Source organism: Symsagittifera roscoffensis, chromosome 1 (assembly GCF_963678635.1).
Source record: "Symsagittifera roscoffensis chromosome 1, txSymRosc1.1, whole genome shotgun sequence".
In the NCBI taxonomy this organism is placed as follows: Eukaryota; Metazoa; Xenacoelomorpha; order Acoela; family Convolutidae; genus Symsagittifera; species Symsagittifera roscoffensis.
Window position 1 is genome coordinate 55,391,414 of NC_087062.1, and position 16,786 is coordinate 55,408,199.

Below are 16,786 nucleotides of genomic sequence, written 5' to 3' on the forward strand. Positions count from 1 at the left end.
GTGTAGTATTTGTATGTTTACTAGCATAAATTTAAATTTGCGCACGCACAAAGTAATTGTAACGAGGTTTGAATTATGATTTTTAAGAGAATGATGTTTCTTGGTTTTTTTTTCAGGAAAGAATTTGTTCACGCTCAATTTTGATTTTTCGCAGTTTAACTGTTGATTTCTTTTTAACTACAGTTCAATTCAATTGTAAAAAAAGGCCAACTCCTCTAGCGAAAGTGTAAAAGTCACAAAAATTGTGATCAATTTAAACTTTGAAAAAGAAATCAATCATCAGATTGCCCATCAAAATTAAAGTTTTACTTAATGATCCAGTTTTCTCAAAATGGGTTAATTTCATCAAAAAAGGGTCAAACAAAATTTGTTCTTGAAATTCATATCTTTAAGAGCATAAGCTTTTTTTTCTTTAAAATTCGCAGGCTTAAGTTTTTTGAAAAAACAAGTCAGTTTCATTGCGTTCATAACTCTTTTCAACGGTCAGTTAGCTATGTTTACACTTGCGATCAGCTTAGTGTGTTATTACTCTTGCGGTTATGAACTTTTTTCTAACCTCGCAAATAAAGTGTTCAATTAATCGGAAACTTCATTGCAGCATTGGAAATTGCATAGCATCTGTTCTCTGTGACCCATTAAGCCTTCGTGGCTGAGTGGTGAGTATTTGAGACTCTTAATATCTAGGTCCCAGGTGCGAATCTCGGACGTAGCCGAAATTTTACTAATTTGAGGCTTATTTCTAATTTTGCTTTTTGCAATTTATAGAGCTGCTTTTTTCGTGTTCTCGCTTGTGTGCGAAGCGAAGCTTGGGCCTTAAGGTTTAAAAATCGCAGCGTTCCTTTCAGATTGATTCCTAATTTTTCTGGATTCTGATAAATATCAACTTAACTTTCGAAAAAGAACTTTAATGTTCACATTTCCCTTTAAAATAGAAGGTTTTCTATTGATTCACTGGTCTCCAATTGGGTTACTTTTATCAAAAAAGTAATAATCATAAACTGTGGCATTGAACCAAGTGAAAAAACGTATTAGAATAGTGGATTTTTTTCGTTTTTTTTTTATAGCGAAGTACTCTTAAAAGTCGTTCTTTTTGATTGCAATTGTAATGTAGTAAGAAAATTGCTGTTTACTATAAAAAATGAAAGCTATTTTTTCCCGTAAACAATTTTTTTTACATTTTTGATTGGAACTTGATAACTTCCAGGTTGTCCCCACTTGGATCGGAGGTAAGGCGGTTGCTCTGGTGCTCTAAGGTTTAGGGTTTCGTGCCCCCACAGAATCTTTTTTTTTCAGTGTATGCGAAATTGGATTTTTTTCGGTAAAAATTAAATGGGCGGATTTTAATTTGTCTGATCAAGTTTTGTCCGCTTTGGTGCCACATCACGGATTTTACTGGTACTGTATCCAAATAAATTGGTAGCTAAAACGGTTCAGGATACATTATAACCCTAGTTTTTTTTCGGCTCAACTGATGTCTGCTCAAAGATTGTCAGCCTGTTCCCCGCTTCGAGAGTTTTGTCCCGTTACTCAATTGAACAAAGCGTACCACTGCAAGATGGAAATAACTAAGTGGAAAAAAGTTCAAAAAACTGGAAATACGAAAAATTCAATCACAGAAACACAGACGAGAAACACAACCACCACAAAGAAGCAAGCTTTAAAAAAAGATTTAGGAGTGTCCATGAAACCAGCAACACGTGGTTAGACGCCAATCGATCCTAAAACAAAATAGTCAAAAGAAATGGTTGTCAAAAAAATTCAACATATTTTTGGAAATACGAAAAATTTTATCTCAGAAAAAAACAGACGAGACGAAAAATACAACCACTAGCATTCAGCAAGCTTTTAGTATTTTCCAAGCGTCCACTCAGCCAACAACATGTGGTTAGACCTCAATTAATCTGAAAACAAAAGAACCAAAAGAAATGGTTGTGATAAAAATTTCAACATTTTTGGAAATACTAAAAATGCAATCTCAGAAAGACAGACCAAAAATACAACCACTAAAATTAGTCAATCATTCAATTTTTTCCATGCGTTTAAGCCAAAAAATATGTGGTTAGACAGCGATTGATCCGAAAACAAAAAAATACCAAAAGAAGTGGTTGTGATAAAAAAATCAGCATAAGTTTGGAAATAAAAAATTCTATCTCAGGAAAAAAGACGAAAGCGGCACTAATAGCATAAAGCAAGCTTTTGGTATTTCTCGAGGGCCCATTAAGCCAAAAAACATGTTTAGACGCCAATTGATCTGAAAAGGTCATACGAAAAAAATTCTTGTGATAAAATATTTCAACATATTTTTTGAAATACGAAAAATACACTCTCAGAAAAACTGACGAAAACACCACTAGCATTAAACAAGCTTTAAATTTTTCCGAGCGTCCACTCCACTAAGCCGACAAAACGTGGTTAGACGCCAATTGAGCCGAAAGCTAAAAACCCAAAGGAAATGGTTGTCATAAAAAATTCAACAGTTTTTCGAAATACGAAAAACTCAATCTCAGAAAAGCAGAAGAGAAACACAACCACCACAATCAAGTAAACTTTTAGTATTTTCGGAGCTTCCGCTAAGCCAAAAACACGTAGCTAGACGCCAATTGATTCGAAAACAAATACACCAAAGGAAATGGTTGCCATAAAAAAATCAACAATTTTTTTTTGGAATAACTAAAAAGCCAATCTGAGAAAAACAGACGAGTAACACAGCCACTACCAATCAGCAAGTTTTTTGTATTTTTAAGCTTTCACTAAGTCAGCAAGACGTGGTAAAACAACATTTAAACCGAAAAGAAATTGTTGTAATAAAAAATTGTGAGAGGTTTTAAAGTTTGATTTTTGAACTTTTTTACTACCAGCCTGCTTAGTTTTAGAAAAAACTTGAATAAAATTTTTTTAAAGTTTATCCCGATGCAAAAAAATCACTAAACCGTCAAATCGGAAGTCGATATTACATAGGCCGAACATTTCTCAGCGAAAAAAAAACAGATATACCAATCAGGTATTGTAACTTTAAAAAACTACAAAAGTCAATCAACGACACTTGAGACTACAATGAAATCTGATTACAGCGCAAAAAGATGTGGGGCAGCAACTAAGCGGACAAACATAAACCGGCAAACTAAACTCCGATTAATCAATTTTTTCCTGAAAAAAAAATAGGAGACATTAAAGAAAACAAGATCCGACCGGTACTCAAACCCTTGACATTAAGTTTCGAAGGCAACTGCTTTACCTCCAGACCAACTGCGATGAATTAACATCTGACTTTTGATTTCGCATCAACCAAAGGTAAAATGATGCAAGCAGTTTTGTTATACTTGTTGTCAACCCGAAAAAAGTCGATTTGATAACGCTAGCTAATCGCAAGCGTAATTAATTATCTTGCATGGTTTGTTTGCCTACATTCCCTGCTTGATAAAAACAGGTATTAGGAAAATGTATGGGATTGGATGTTTTATTTTAATATTTTTGAAGACGCTTTGGTATAAAACTTTACTTATTGCAACAAAATTTGTTTTTCGCAAAGATTACTTTCTCAATTTAAAAAGGGGTAACAACGGAAAGTCCGCTGTGTGAGTGCATAAGTATCTCTATTATTTAATTTACTCCACTGCCTGCAGTCTTCAAAAAAGCTTGTAGTGCGAATATTTGAACCAAAACTATTGCTCTTTTGTTCTCTCAAAAACTATTCGCCCAAATTGGAGATTTTGCGGTCATTCAAAGAACTCCCCATGCATAAGTGGCTACGCCCTATTTTTTAATGCACAAAGTAATGGCTCTCAGAAAAATCAAAGTTTTGATTTTTTGACCACCTTTAAAAAATTTTTGTCTTCTCTAAAATTAACCTCCCAGATCTCAAATATTGGGTTCAATCGAAATATAGGGTTGTGAAAAGTGGCCCTGCGCAATCAGCTACGCCTAATTTTTCAAATAAAAATCTATGAACCTCAGAAAAATCAATTGTTTTTACTGTTTTTTGAAACTATTCAATTTTTCTCGAAAACGATCATCTCAACATTTTAGGTTTTCTCGAAATTTGAGTTTTTGGGTTTAATCGAAATAACAGGTTTGGTGAATCTTCTGGGAAAAATGTTTTTTGAAGAAATCCTAACTTCGATTTGTTGACCGTTTTTGCAAAATTTTTTGACTTTTCTTGATGACTATCCCACCAAATCTAATATTCAGAGTTTAGTCAAAACAATTTTATCGAATCTTTTTTGCAAAAGCGACTACGCCCTATTAGTTTCAGAAAAATTTATGGCCTTCTAAAAGGTCATATTTTTTAAACTTTGACCGCTTTTGGAAACTTTTTGCTTTCACTCAAAAACTACTCCGTCTTTTTTTACCTTAACTGTTCTATCGAAAAACCCGGTTTTGGTAAAGTAATTTTCTCTGCTTCAGCTGCCACGACCTATTTTTCGCAGAAAAATGTGGATTTCGAAATTAGAAATGTGGATTTCGAAAAGTGTTTTTTTTTAAAGTTTGATGAAACTTGTTGAATTTTTTTAAATTATCACTCCAAATGCTTTAAAAACTAAAAGCTAAAAAAATTTATAAATTCAAAAAGGGGGATTGATTTTCGAAGAGGGATTGATTTTCTGCTTAAGCGTTAATAGCGCAAAATTAAGCAAATTGGCAGAGGGAAATTCGAAGAGGGATTGATTAAGCAAATTCGAAGAGGCATTGATTTTCCGCTGAAGCGTTAATAGCTCAAAATTGAGCAAATCGGCATTCTTTAAGTCTACATAACACTACCAAGAATGATCGCAGGTAAAATATCTTTTGACATTTGAGCTCAGAGCAACAATATCTTTGAAATGGTTTTAAAAAATACTAGCGTGTAAGGCACCTCCGGTGCTTCGAGTTTTTAACCAATTATAAAACCGCAGATATTGGAAATAAGATCTGCATCCTTTGAGTGTACTCTGGCAGCACCCAATTACAGGAATGGTTATTTCAAAATTTGTTTAAAAAAACTTTATTCAAGTTTTTTAACTTAAATCTTGAAAAACCATAAAATTCTGTGAAGTTCTTCGAAACATTTTAAAATGACATCAAAAATATCACATCTCGGAAACTAAAAGCACATAAGCAGCCGCATTGAAAAGCAAAATTTGCAATTCTTGGGAATACACTCGCAGTACCCAACTACAGCGTTGGTAATTTCAAACTTTGAGAAACTTCAAACTTACACTTTCTAAAAAAAACTTTTCGAAAAAACTATAAAAAACGTCATATCTCAAACAAAAAAATTGAACAGTCATATTTGGAGGCAAGATTCGCAACCTCTGAGAGTACTCAGAAAGCCCCCACTACAAGCTTAGGAATTTCAGATTTTTAAAAAACTAAATTTAAATTTTCTGCAAATTTTTTTTAAAAAAACGATAAAAAACGCCATATCTCAAAAAATACAAATAACTGAGCAGTCATATTTGGAGGCAAGATTCACAACCCATGAGAGTACACTGACAGCTCTCAACTACAGGGTTAGAAGTTTAAAATTTAAGAAAAAAAAATAAAAAATTTTAATTTTCTCTGGTATTTTTCAAAAAATCGCAGAAGAACGTCAGATCTGGAAAATTAAAGATTCGAGCAGTCACACTTAGAAGCAAGCTTTGCAAACCTTGCGAGTACTTCGAAAGCCCCCAACTACTGGTTTGAGACTTCAAAATTTGAAAAAACAGTATATGTTTTCTCGAATTTTTTTTGAAAAAATCCTTAAAAAAGTCATATCTCGAAAACTACAAGGATTTGTACCGCCATATTTGAAGGCAAAAATTGCAGCTCCTGGAAGTACAATGGAATAACCTCAAAAAAAAGATGTAAATATTCAAATGTTGTAAAATTATTAATAACTTAACTCATTGAACAATTTATAAAAAAAACGTCACATTTCGGAAGCTAAGAGCATTTGAGCAGTCGCTATTGGACGCAAGATTTGCAACTTGCAGCTCGTAAGAGCACCTTCCCAGTACGAAACTACAAGGTTGAGAATTTAATTTGATTATCCGCATAAACGTTAAAAGAGCATAATAGTGCAAAATGGCATTCTTTAAATCTACATTACACAGCCCAAAAAACACAGGTACAATATCTTTTCAAATTTGTGCTCAGGGCAACAAAATTTTCCAAAAGGTGAAAAAAATCTCCGACACATGACTTGTTTACACTAGCTTGCAAGTGTTCGCGTTTTAGTACGATCCTTCTTTTTTTTCGAACCCAACTGGCAAAATAAAAAGTTGAAAAAAAGTGTTTTTTTTTTCATTTGATAGCACTTTCCCCATAATAACGATCTGTAGCATAGGAAATTTCTTAGCATCTGTTCTCTGCTTTATTTGTGACTAGTGTCTCTGATTTATTAATTGTCTGCGAGTGGTTAGTGTGTGAGAGTTATAATCTATACATCGCACTTTTTCTCATTGCACTGGCTAGTGTTTGCGAAGCGCAGCTTTGCCTCTGTGTACAAAAATGAGATGTCTGGAGAAAAAAATGTCTGGAAAAACCGGGAGAAAAAATTTGGAAACACAGATTTTCTGTGACGCAAAGCAGAAAAAATTGAAAACAAGAAGCAACGAATTTTCAGCCAAGTAGCAACGAAATAACACCGAACTCCTGCGTGCATGCCAAAACTCTAATTGACAGCTTTTACGAAAAGCTTTGTAAAAGTGTATCCGATTGAAACAAATACTTAGTGAAACCAAGACGAACCTACAGGTAAGAACTACCTTGCCTTGCGTGGGTCTAAAAGACTTCACTCCATGTGCAACATGAAAAATTATTCGCGAAAAATGTTTTGCCTATGTTAGCAACCTTACACACAATTTTTTGTTTCAGTCTTAAACGTTTCGTTTTAAAGTTTAATTTTGATTTTCTGCGCAGTTATTACAAATTCCGAGTATTTTTTTTTTCAATTCCCCGTCTGTCAATCTCAGACCGAGTTGTACAGCTATTTAAATCATGATTATTTCATCGTTATAATCTAAAAATTTTGCCGGCAGGTTGAAATTATACGGCAGGTTCTAACCGTTTTTGACGTATCTGTTTCTCCTTAGCTGCCGTGTAAATCAAAATGATTTTCCTGTCTCTGGTGCCATGAAGATTGTTTGAGTATCAAATCGGACTGATGTTGCAACTATTTTTGGTTTCAACCAGTTTGAAATTGCCTTTTTTAATTGAGCGCTTTTTTTTTAGTTTTTAATCGAAGCCTTGAAAGCAAATTCAAAGCTTGCAAGAAAAACAGACAGGTGGCAAAAAAAACTGATAGCCCGTTACTAATTGTTAGGAGAGAGGGTGGGATGTGATGAACAACTGTACAATTTAGTTAGTAATTTTTTTTACTATTTAAAACATCGCTTGACCTAAAAAAACAAAACCTAAAACAAACAAAAATCACTTGGCTTACATAAACCAAAACAAATGAAACTTTTATGAAAGAACCTAGCCCGAACAAATTTTATACCACAGTGCTGGTAATTATATTTGTTTGATTACATACACATACACTTTAAAAGGCCAGCACTACGGCGTAAAAAATGTTCCCTTAAAATTGTTTCACTCGTTTTGGTTTATGTTGGTGAAGTATTTTTTTTTGTGTAATATCAGGCTGTTTTTAACCTGTAATTATAGCGCATATTTTTTAACTTTCGCAAGTAAGTTTCGCAAGTAGTGCGAAGCTCCTCTTTACCTCGGTGTTTAATTTTGACCTCATCGGTATTAAATTGTGAAAAATGTCTCAGTAAAAACAGAAGTAAAATTTAAAAAAATAAAAAGTTTGAAGAAAAACAACATGGAAAAAGACTAGATATTCACTACTACGCTCAAAATACAGCAAAAAATATCGTTTTGAGAGCAAGAATCGTTTTGAGTAATTTTTAGACATAGTATCCGGAAGGGAGAGGATGATGAAGAATTCATCGAAGTTTGAAAGTTTTCATCTTTTTTTTTGGTTACCCAAACTGATTTTTTCGAGCTCTCTCAGAAATTATGCTAATGATAGGGATGAAGATCCCAAAAATTTACCAAATAAATATTTAACCTGAAATAATAATAATTGCAACCACAAATAATCAAATTTTCAAAAAGTTAAGAGAAGGCCATATATGATGTTTTCTTTTGAATCAAAGAGGAATTCAAAAAGAGATAAAAATCTGAAAATCTTTCAAAAACTGTGATTAAAAAAAACAATTTCAAAAAACCTCTAAGAAAAATTTCTGCTATATTTGAAACTCATTCATTGCATATATCTTAAAAACATTTTCAGCTATTAAAAAAGTTCTCAAAGCGTACGCCAATTCTGTGCAGTGCAACTGAGCCGAAAAAACATCGACAAATAAAAGTTCAGAAATGATTATATGTCACGCAGAAAAATTCATGTTTACAGAAAAAGCTAAGCAGCCAGTTGGAAAACAATCATTGAACGCAAGGAAACATTAGAAAAACTGACTCGAACTTGGAAGTACAAAAAGTAAAGTAAAAATACAAATTTTACACAGAAGCTTAAACCACTTGCGATACAATTCAAAACCTAGCCTTACAAGATATTGGAAAAAAAGAAGCATTTCATTTTTTTTAATCAAGCTGAAAAAATTACTAGGAAAAAGTAAAAAAAAAACTGACTACAAAGTTCTCACACATTGATCCTAGTAGATACTCAAAAACTACCTTATTAAAAATTTAGAACCAAGGACCGCGCGAAGCTGAGCTTCTCACCACTTGCGATACAACTAGATCTATCAAAATGAATTAATATAGTAGTGAAAAAAAAATGCCGAAATAGAATGCAAAATCAGCAGCGGAACAAAATTAACCAGGCGGCGACGAAGCCGAAAATACCTGAGCAGAAACTCTTCCAGCCTCTTATTTAAAATTCAAAAACTATGAAAAACGTTTGCGTTCCCTCCCTTTCAAAGCCCACACAGACACAAAACCTTTTTACGCGCATCAAACGATGCAAAAAGAGGCTGCTAAGCCGATATAAAAAAAAACAAGCAGAAACCTATCAAACCAAAAAAATGGAAAAAAAAATTAATAAACCGAGTGGTGAAAATACAAAACGAACTTAAAAAAAGGGAAAAGGAACGTAAAAAATGCATATCCCTCGAAACGGCGCAAAATACGGTCACTAAGTAGATAAACAGTAGGCCGAAATACAAATTAAAAGCAAAAAAAGGAAATATGAAATCAAGGTAAGTAAAACTACGAAATGCAGGAATTAATCAACATTAATAGCAACATTAAAGAAAAATTCGCGCAGCGAAAAAAAAACGATTCTAAGATGTTTCAGACGAAAAATTGGCCGTTTGAAAAAAAACAGGTCTTTGTAAGATTCTAACCTCCATGCTAACTGGGTCGCGAACGCTAAGAAATTTGAATTAACACAGAGGCGAAGAAGAGCTTCGCGCATCACTTGCGATGCAACACAATTATAAAAAAAACTTAGATCGAAAAAAATTTGAATGTTGAAAAAAATTAGGTGAACTTAAATTTTTTCGATAAAAAAAAATCAGGGGCCAACTAAAAACGGAGGTACGTGTTTCATATTGAATTTGCTATAATGAAGCGGCACGAAAGTGTGATTTCAAAAATTGGACTTTGCCCAAAACCTTAATTGTTTCTCTACTAAAATGAGTGATGAGTAAAAAAATTGAGATAATCAATTTTCCCGCGGAGATAACCTTTCTCTTAAAAAAAGGAGTTGTCACTTCTGCGGGAACAATTATCGCAACCTGTTCTTTCAATTGAATTTTTCATCTCAGAAAACGGTCAACATTTTTGAAAAACAGTCATGGAATAACTCACTACACAGGGTCTACTCTACTCACCTGATCGAACTCTACACAGCCGGTCTATCCTTTGGTAACATTTTTTGAAAATTGGTAACTAAATCTCAAGAACAATGAAAACTTTAGCGAAAAGGGCAACATTTAGCCACCAATAAACCAGGTACAAAAGCAATGCAACTATAGCCACCAATAAACCAGGTACAAAAGCAATGCAACGGAGCAAAAAATAACCAGGTATATAGAAAAAAAAACAGAAGTGCTATAAAAAAAAAACAATCGCGACCTATATAAGATTCTTCACTACGTTAACGACTCTTAAACATGTCCTGGCCGGATATGAATCACGGTCTTCGCAGGTATGTGCATTACTTCTACGCCATATGTGCGGATTTACGCCTCAACAAAAAGTCCAGTATATTCCAATTTGATAACGCTTGCTTATCTCTAGCTTGATTTTAAATTTTTAAATGAAGTTATGTACTGGAGATGGTTTTTCTAGTCCAAAATTAATATGCAGATATTGCCATTCAGAGCGAATTATCGCGATATTCAGATACGTTTTCAAATGATTTTGGTAGCTGAATTTTTAACAAGAGCTGTGAAGCCGCAATTTTCGAACCACCGTCGGCTTTCCATGGGGTACTCGAGGTCGCGCAAAAAAGATCCCGACTACGACATGGTAGATTACCGCATCGTGAAGTACTCCGAAAAAAAACTACGCTATATCAGTCTATACAGGGGCATTTCACAGGTACGATAAAAACGCGGAGCTATAAAACCTCAAATTAACGCTTTGGTATACTTTTTTGTATACACGATAGAAATAAAATAAAATCGAAGCTTTAAAACCTCAAATTAACTTTTTTGTTAACTCAATTATCCCTACCCATTTTTATATAGAAAAGTGAAGTTTTAGCCAACTAAATTCTTAATAAGGCCAAACAGCTCATCTTAATCAAGTTCATTTGAACTGTTTTCTGAGCCGAATTTGTTACTCGTTAATATGAAACTGGTAAATGGTGCGTATTTATTTTCCCAAGTTTGCACTTTTCAACTGCCTTTAAAATGAAAATCAATCAATGAGTTTTTCTCACATTTCGAGCAATTACAACAGCTGGCATTACTATTTCAGTAGCTTTTGTAATTTAGCGCTGGATTATACGAAAATACTGTGCTAGACTTAACATAAAGAAATACGACTTCCGTTGAAAAAAAAATACACCAATGGATTGACTACTGTGCGGATCCGTATCTCCGACCCACACATTTAGAATCTAGTCTCTCGACAAATGTGCTATATACTCTTGCTGTTTTCCAAACACCAGTCATCAATATAGCGGCAAAACAAGCGGATAAAACACATGGGCAACATTTATAACTCCAAATTTATAAAGCCATTTTGCAGAGCATTTAGTTATGCAAGTTAGGTTCGGAAAAAATGACCACCTCGTAAACGCAAAAAATTGGCATGTTCATTTTTCAAGAAGAGTGGATGATGGCCGACATTTCGATTGGGATGAGGAAACATTATCAACCTCTTCGTCATTTCTAGTGGCTAATTGAAAGTGGCTAAATTGTAGAAACATTTCATAGATGACCATACTCAAACGAAAATATCAACAAGACTGCTTGTATCAGGGCAAAGCCCTGAATGTTCCGACTGCCCTTTAAGGTTTATGGAGCAGATGTAATAACATAAAAAATTAAATGAAATAAAATAAAATTAAAAAAAAAACTATTTTTTAATTTGAAATTTTTTATGAAAATTATCCCCCCACACGCCATATAAAGTACAAAAAGATAGATTTCGTTCCTTGTAACAAATCAATTATGGCAAATAAGCTTTGTCCAACCAATTTGGAACGATTTATAAGACGGATTAAATCTCCGCTTACGCGTTAATAGCGCGAATTATATCGCGCGTTAATTGTCCCAAATTGGTCAAAATGGCAATCTTTAAACCCTCATAACTTTACGCAAAATGATCACAGGTAAAAAATCTTTTCAAATTTAAGCTCAGGACAACAATGGCTTTCGAATGATATAAAAAAAATTCCATCAAAAATGGCTAGTTAAAAAGTCGAAATTTGTCTGAAGAAAAAAAAACCCACCCCGAGCACAAATATTCCGTTACTTTCGTATCGAAAGTCGGAACAATAATACTACACTACTAGAAACATCTCCATGCCTTTTTATAACTTTATTAGCTCTTTTGAGTCGCACGCAGATTGGACTGATTAACTAGGTATGTATTATTAACCACCAGCTTGTCATTACAAAATTTATCGGCTCGTTTTTCAATTGTTTGTAATCGTCAACCATTAGGACCCTGACCTCTCACTGAAGAGGGACTTGAATTCCATAGCCTGCATTAATCTCTTCGTTTTTGGCATATACCGCAGTCTTATGTAAATTTGCCACAAAAAAAATTGCACTAGAAAATGTGCGACTTACGAACGAAAAAAGTGGTCTGTTGTTATAGTACAAGCATAACAGCTAGCTATTTTATCTTTTGTAAAAATTGCTTTAAGCCTCTCACCTTATGGTTGATACCCTCTCGGTTCAGTGCCACCGTTATACTGGCACCAGGAACATGGAAAACTATGTCTTTTAATATAAATTTAGTTTCATTCGTTAATGACATATTGCTTAGCATTGCATAAATATTCTTAAGGCATTGAAACAAACAAAACAAAATGAATTAACTCTTTGTCATAAACCAGAGCTCAATAGCTCGTTCAGTCCCTTTGTAGAAAAAATCGACGAAGAGTCCACTATAAATCTGAATATTATTATAACCTCAACTGCCCATTTCTTCCACTTCAATTTCAGAATAGCTTCTTTTTTGTTCTGTAAATTTCAAAGGAGCAGAGTGGGCTTTATCTTTGTTATCTACAATCTAGTCGTCAAAATAGATGGAAATATTTATGCAAATGTCTTCTGACACATTGAGTTAAGTGTGATGTACGGTGAACTAAAAGAATCTGGATATTCATTCTTCAATTCCACGAACTTAACTTATTTTCATGTTTTCGGGTCAGAAGAATAATTATAGAAACAACTGTTTGAACAAGGTTACAGTAAAAATCAAACAGCTTAGATTACAGGTTTAAGTTAAACAACAATACAAGCAGCTTGAAAATAGAAACTAAAAGTTTTGTATAAGGAGTTGGTCTGACTTAGTTCTTTCTGTCTTTTGTGGGCGTAGGTCGGGCAGTGTGGGCTCTTCGTTCAACTTCGGTGCTCCGTTATTAAATTGCTAGGTTGCACACGATCACTTGTGTGTCTTTGGCATGGGTAATGGGGATACTAACTACTTGAGGTTGGCCTAACTTCTTGAAGAGGTTGTGCTCTATTTTTGCTGCTTTCAATTCGGATAATCCACAAACGGAACGATGCCAAAACACTTTACACCCTTATTAAACAGGTTGCATAATAGCTGCATGATTTGCTAATATATACTTAATGACGTACATTGATTTTAAAAACATAAAAAAGTTTCACTTCGAGCCAATACAGCACATGTTTTAAGGTGGGTTCTGAACAAACTATCAAAATGCAAAATAAATTTTATATTGTAAATGAAAAAGAAAGAAAATGAAGCACCTCAAGGTGACCATATTTGAAGTGAAAGTAGTTTAAAAATTAAATTTGAAACTATAAAAATTTATAAATTTAGGTTGCATGAAAAACTAACACGTTCTACTTCCACTGCTTAACTGTATTTGTCATTTTTATTTTAAACAATTTATCGCAATTGAAGCCGCCAATTTCAACTTTTACTTTATAAGGTTAGTTTACCAAAACTTCATAAAATCTGCACAAAAGTAGCAGGGAAATAGCCAGATTCTCCGTTCAGTTGTCCTTTCCACCATTGGGAGTTGCTTGTGTCCAGAAGGTCAATGACATCTCCTTTGTTGAACTGGAGTTCTCCGTCCTCTTGCCTGGTGAAATCGTAGCATGCTCTAGCTTTGCCGATGAGCTGCACCATATCTGTCAGCACTATCCGATGACTTCTGCTGATCGATATACTTCGGTAATTGTCTACGAGGAGGTTTAAAGAAAGGAAGCCTTGAACCCAAATGTGAAACACCATCTTTTTAGTAACTTCGTCCTCTTTTCGCAAAATTTTGAAGTGTTGCACACTGTCCATAAATTTGACTGACAAGGAAAAACTGCCAGCCATGCTGTCAGTTTCCGAGTCTCGGATCAGGAAGGCGCCGTCATGAGGTTGCTTCAGTAACTGTTGTTCTGCGTTGGCACGTGTTATCTTACCTTGATACCACGGACACTCTTTCATTTGAATGTAGTTTTTTGGTACAAAACCTGTCCTACTTCTCAGTTCTGCATTGAACCAATTTGCATCACGATCTGTTTGTAATACAAGCAAAGTCTCGCCTCTTTTGAAACTCAATTCGTCGTCAGCAGTAGCATTGAAGTCGTAAATTGCCAGAGCCTCCATGATTTGGTCAACTCACTCTGTGTTCAAAGCTAGCCCCAATAAATATCTGAAATGTAGCGTACCAAAAACTTAGAGTCGGTTAGGAGCATGAAATTATCGGAATCAGGGTAACCACTTGTTTATTTACTGTTACATTTTTCTAAAACAAAACACTGAACCTATTTTTACTCTTGCCCGTAAATAACTCTGGGTACAAGGATGATAGCTGGGTCCCTATAGAGAATTTTTTGAGCTTAAAATGTTCGGAAACAGGTTCAAAAATTTGAAATAGGTTCAGAAAATTAATTGTTTTAAAACTTTTCTCAAAAAGTGCAGGACCCATCTGTCATACTTGCTTTTCTCAGGAACCCAACTTTGTTCACAGGATCGAATCTCCAAATTCAAGATCTCTATTTCTACCCAAGTTGAACAATTAACAGTTATAATTTAACAGCAATAGTTGAACAGCTGGTCTAGAGCTACTGCAGCGATAGCGGGGCTATATCTTAATAAATTTTCAGATTTGTACTGATTTTTTGTCGGCTTTATTGATTTCGTCTCAATTTTGGTCGGCTTACTTGCCGGGTGTTTAATTTTTACTTTTTTGGTAGCTGTCTTATTATTTTTGGGAAAACAAATGTTTTATAAGATTATTAGGAAAATTTAGCTTCAACATCTGTTTTATGAGTGCATGGTTTCAGATTTATTTTTCAGTGCTTTATTTTATTATAGATTTTCTTTATTTTATTTATTTTATATAGATTTTCTTTGCAATTTTGACAAGACTATTTTTTCTACGAATATATGCGGCGAGTGTCGCACGAAATTCAGGAGTGTGGTTTTCTGGCTAAATTTTTTTGACATAAAATGAGTTCTACTATTTTTTATAAATGACCGTAACGGTTCTCTTTTATTGTTCTTGAGATGCAGATCTCAAAACGTTGCGTATCAACTTCGTATTCGACAAGTTTGTTGTAATTGAGCTGATTTTAATAGCTTTGAGAATAATCGGCTCTTGTGCATTTTTTAAAGTAAATAATGATATCAACTTATGCATTGATAGTGCAATTCATCCAGTGTTATTCTGGAAATTTAGTTTATAAATTTTCGATTGGAGCCAGAATATTTCTGAGAAATACAAAACGGCCATTTTCATTGCAACACGTACCAAACACACAACAGCCGATCACCACACGAAAAACGGACGCGTGAAAAGCGAAAAGAAACGAAAAAGGAGGAAACAGACTACAATGAATCGGAGCCTCCGGACTCAACACGTGGAAGCGATAGGAAGCTTAACCGCGAGATCGAATGGAGCCGGAAAGTCAGGTGGAATATTAAGTACTGATCCAAATCCTCCCAATTAGAGAAAACAGGAAATGACGTATGTAAGAAATGTAACATTCGCCCAAACATTACACAATGACGGAGCGTAGAAAAAGTACCTATTGACGACTGGTAGGCGTCAGTTACCCTAATTCTACTCGGTTTTCACCGTCTGGACCTAGCCAGTTAGTTTTCTGGTCTGCTTAGGGCTAAGAGAAAAGTTAACATTTTTATGCCATCAGTCAAACTATTTTTGATCAGCTTTCGTTTACTTGCGAAAATAAACCACGCAGCTGGATCTCGGATCCCCAGGCTACGTGATTACCAATAAAAACAAGAATCGAAATCCATTATTTACTATGTTTTTAGTGACAGTTATATACTAAATCCTTTGGAGCTGGATTGACTTTTTCCTCTTCCTAGCTACTCATGCTATGAAATACTACATAAAATTGGATTTCTTTCAATTTTTTTCGGGATCACAGCAGCTATATAGTAAGTTTGATAGTTTACACAGTCTCTGGGCGCCGGGCCTCCAATTCCGTTTTCTCTCAGAGATAACGTCGTTCTCTCTTCAATCTCGTGGTACAGGAGGGTACGGATCCGCTCCGACCTCCCACTGAAGCCTCCTTTCTTCTTATCTGCTTCAGCTAAGTGTCATATCGTGTCTGATCGTCAAGATAAGAGACCTAGTTTTTTCTCTTGCTTTTTTCAGCTTGTTTTATCGGCGCCTTCGTTTGTTCTCTTATCTTCTCTTTTTTTCCTGTTCAAAATGGCCGCTGCCGCATACTCAGAAATCATCTGCTGAGAATCGAAAATTTGAAATTTGAAATTGCAAAACATTCAGACCCTCTTTTTCATAACAAGTTCGTCTCTAACGCCACTAAAAAATGCAAAACGATGGCTAACTCTTAAATAGACCGAAAAACAACTGGCTAGGTCGGGACGGTGAAAAACGCTTAGAAGCAAAGTAGCTGCTGTCAGCCACTCGTCGAATGGGATTTTTCCTATTTTCCGTCGCGGTGTTATTTTTGGGCGGAGGAAACAATTTTTTAAAGAATTTTTTCTACGTTCTTTGTTTTAATAAAATTGAAAGATTTTTTGAAGCTCATTTACTCCGTCTGCAGGTACCTTGAGGGTTCATTGCGATATGGAAGTCCTTTTGACAAACATTTCTGGCAAAAATATTCAGTAACTGAAGAAACTTTTGGAGCTCGATGTTTTGACTATTCTT

General features: G+C 34.6%; 1 protein-coding gene across 1 annotated transcript; it reads right to left on the reverse strand.

Moving 5' to 3' along the window:
• Positions 1–12,389: 12,389 nt before the first annotated feature.
• LOC134856816 (growth factor receptor-bound protein 2-like) lies at positions 12,390–14,289 on the reverse strand. Its single transcript, XM_063873097.1, has one exon. It carries the CDS (start codon positions 14,245–14,247, stop codon positions 13,594–13,596), a length of 654 nt encoding a protein of 217 aa, XP_063729167.1. The 5' UTR covers positions 14,248–14,289; the 3' UTR covers positions 12,390–13,593.
• Positions 14,290–16,786: the final 2,497 nt, after the last annotated feature.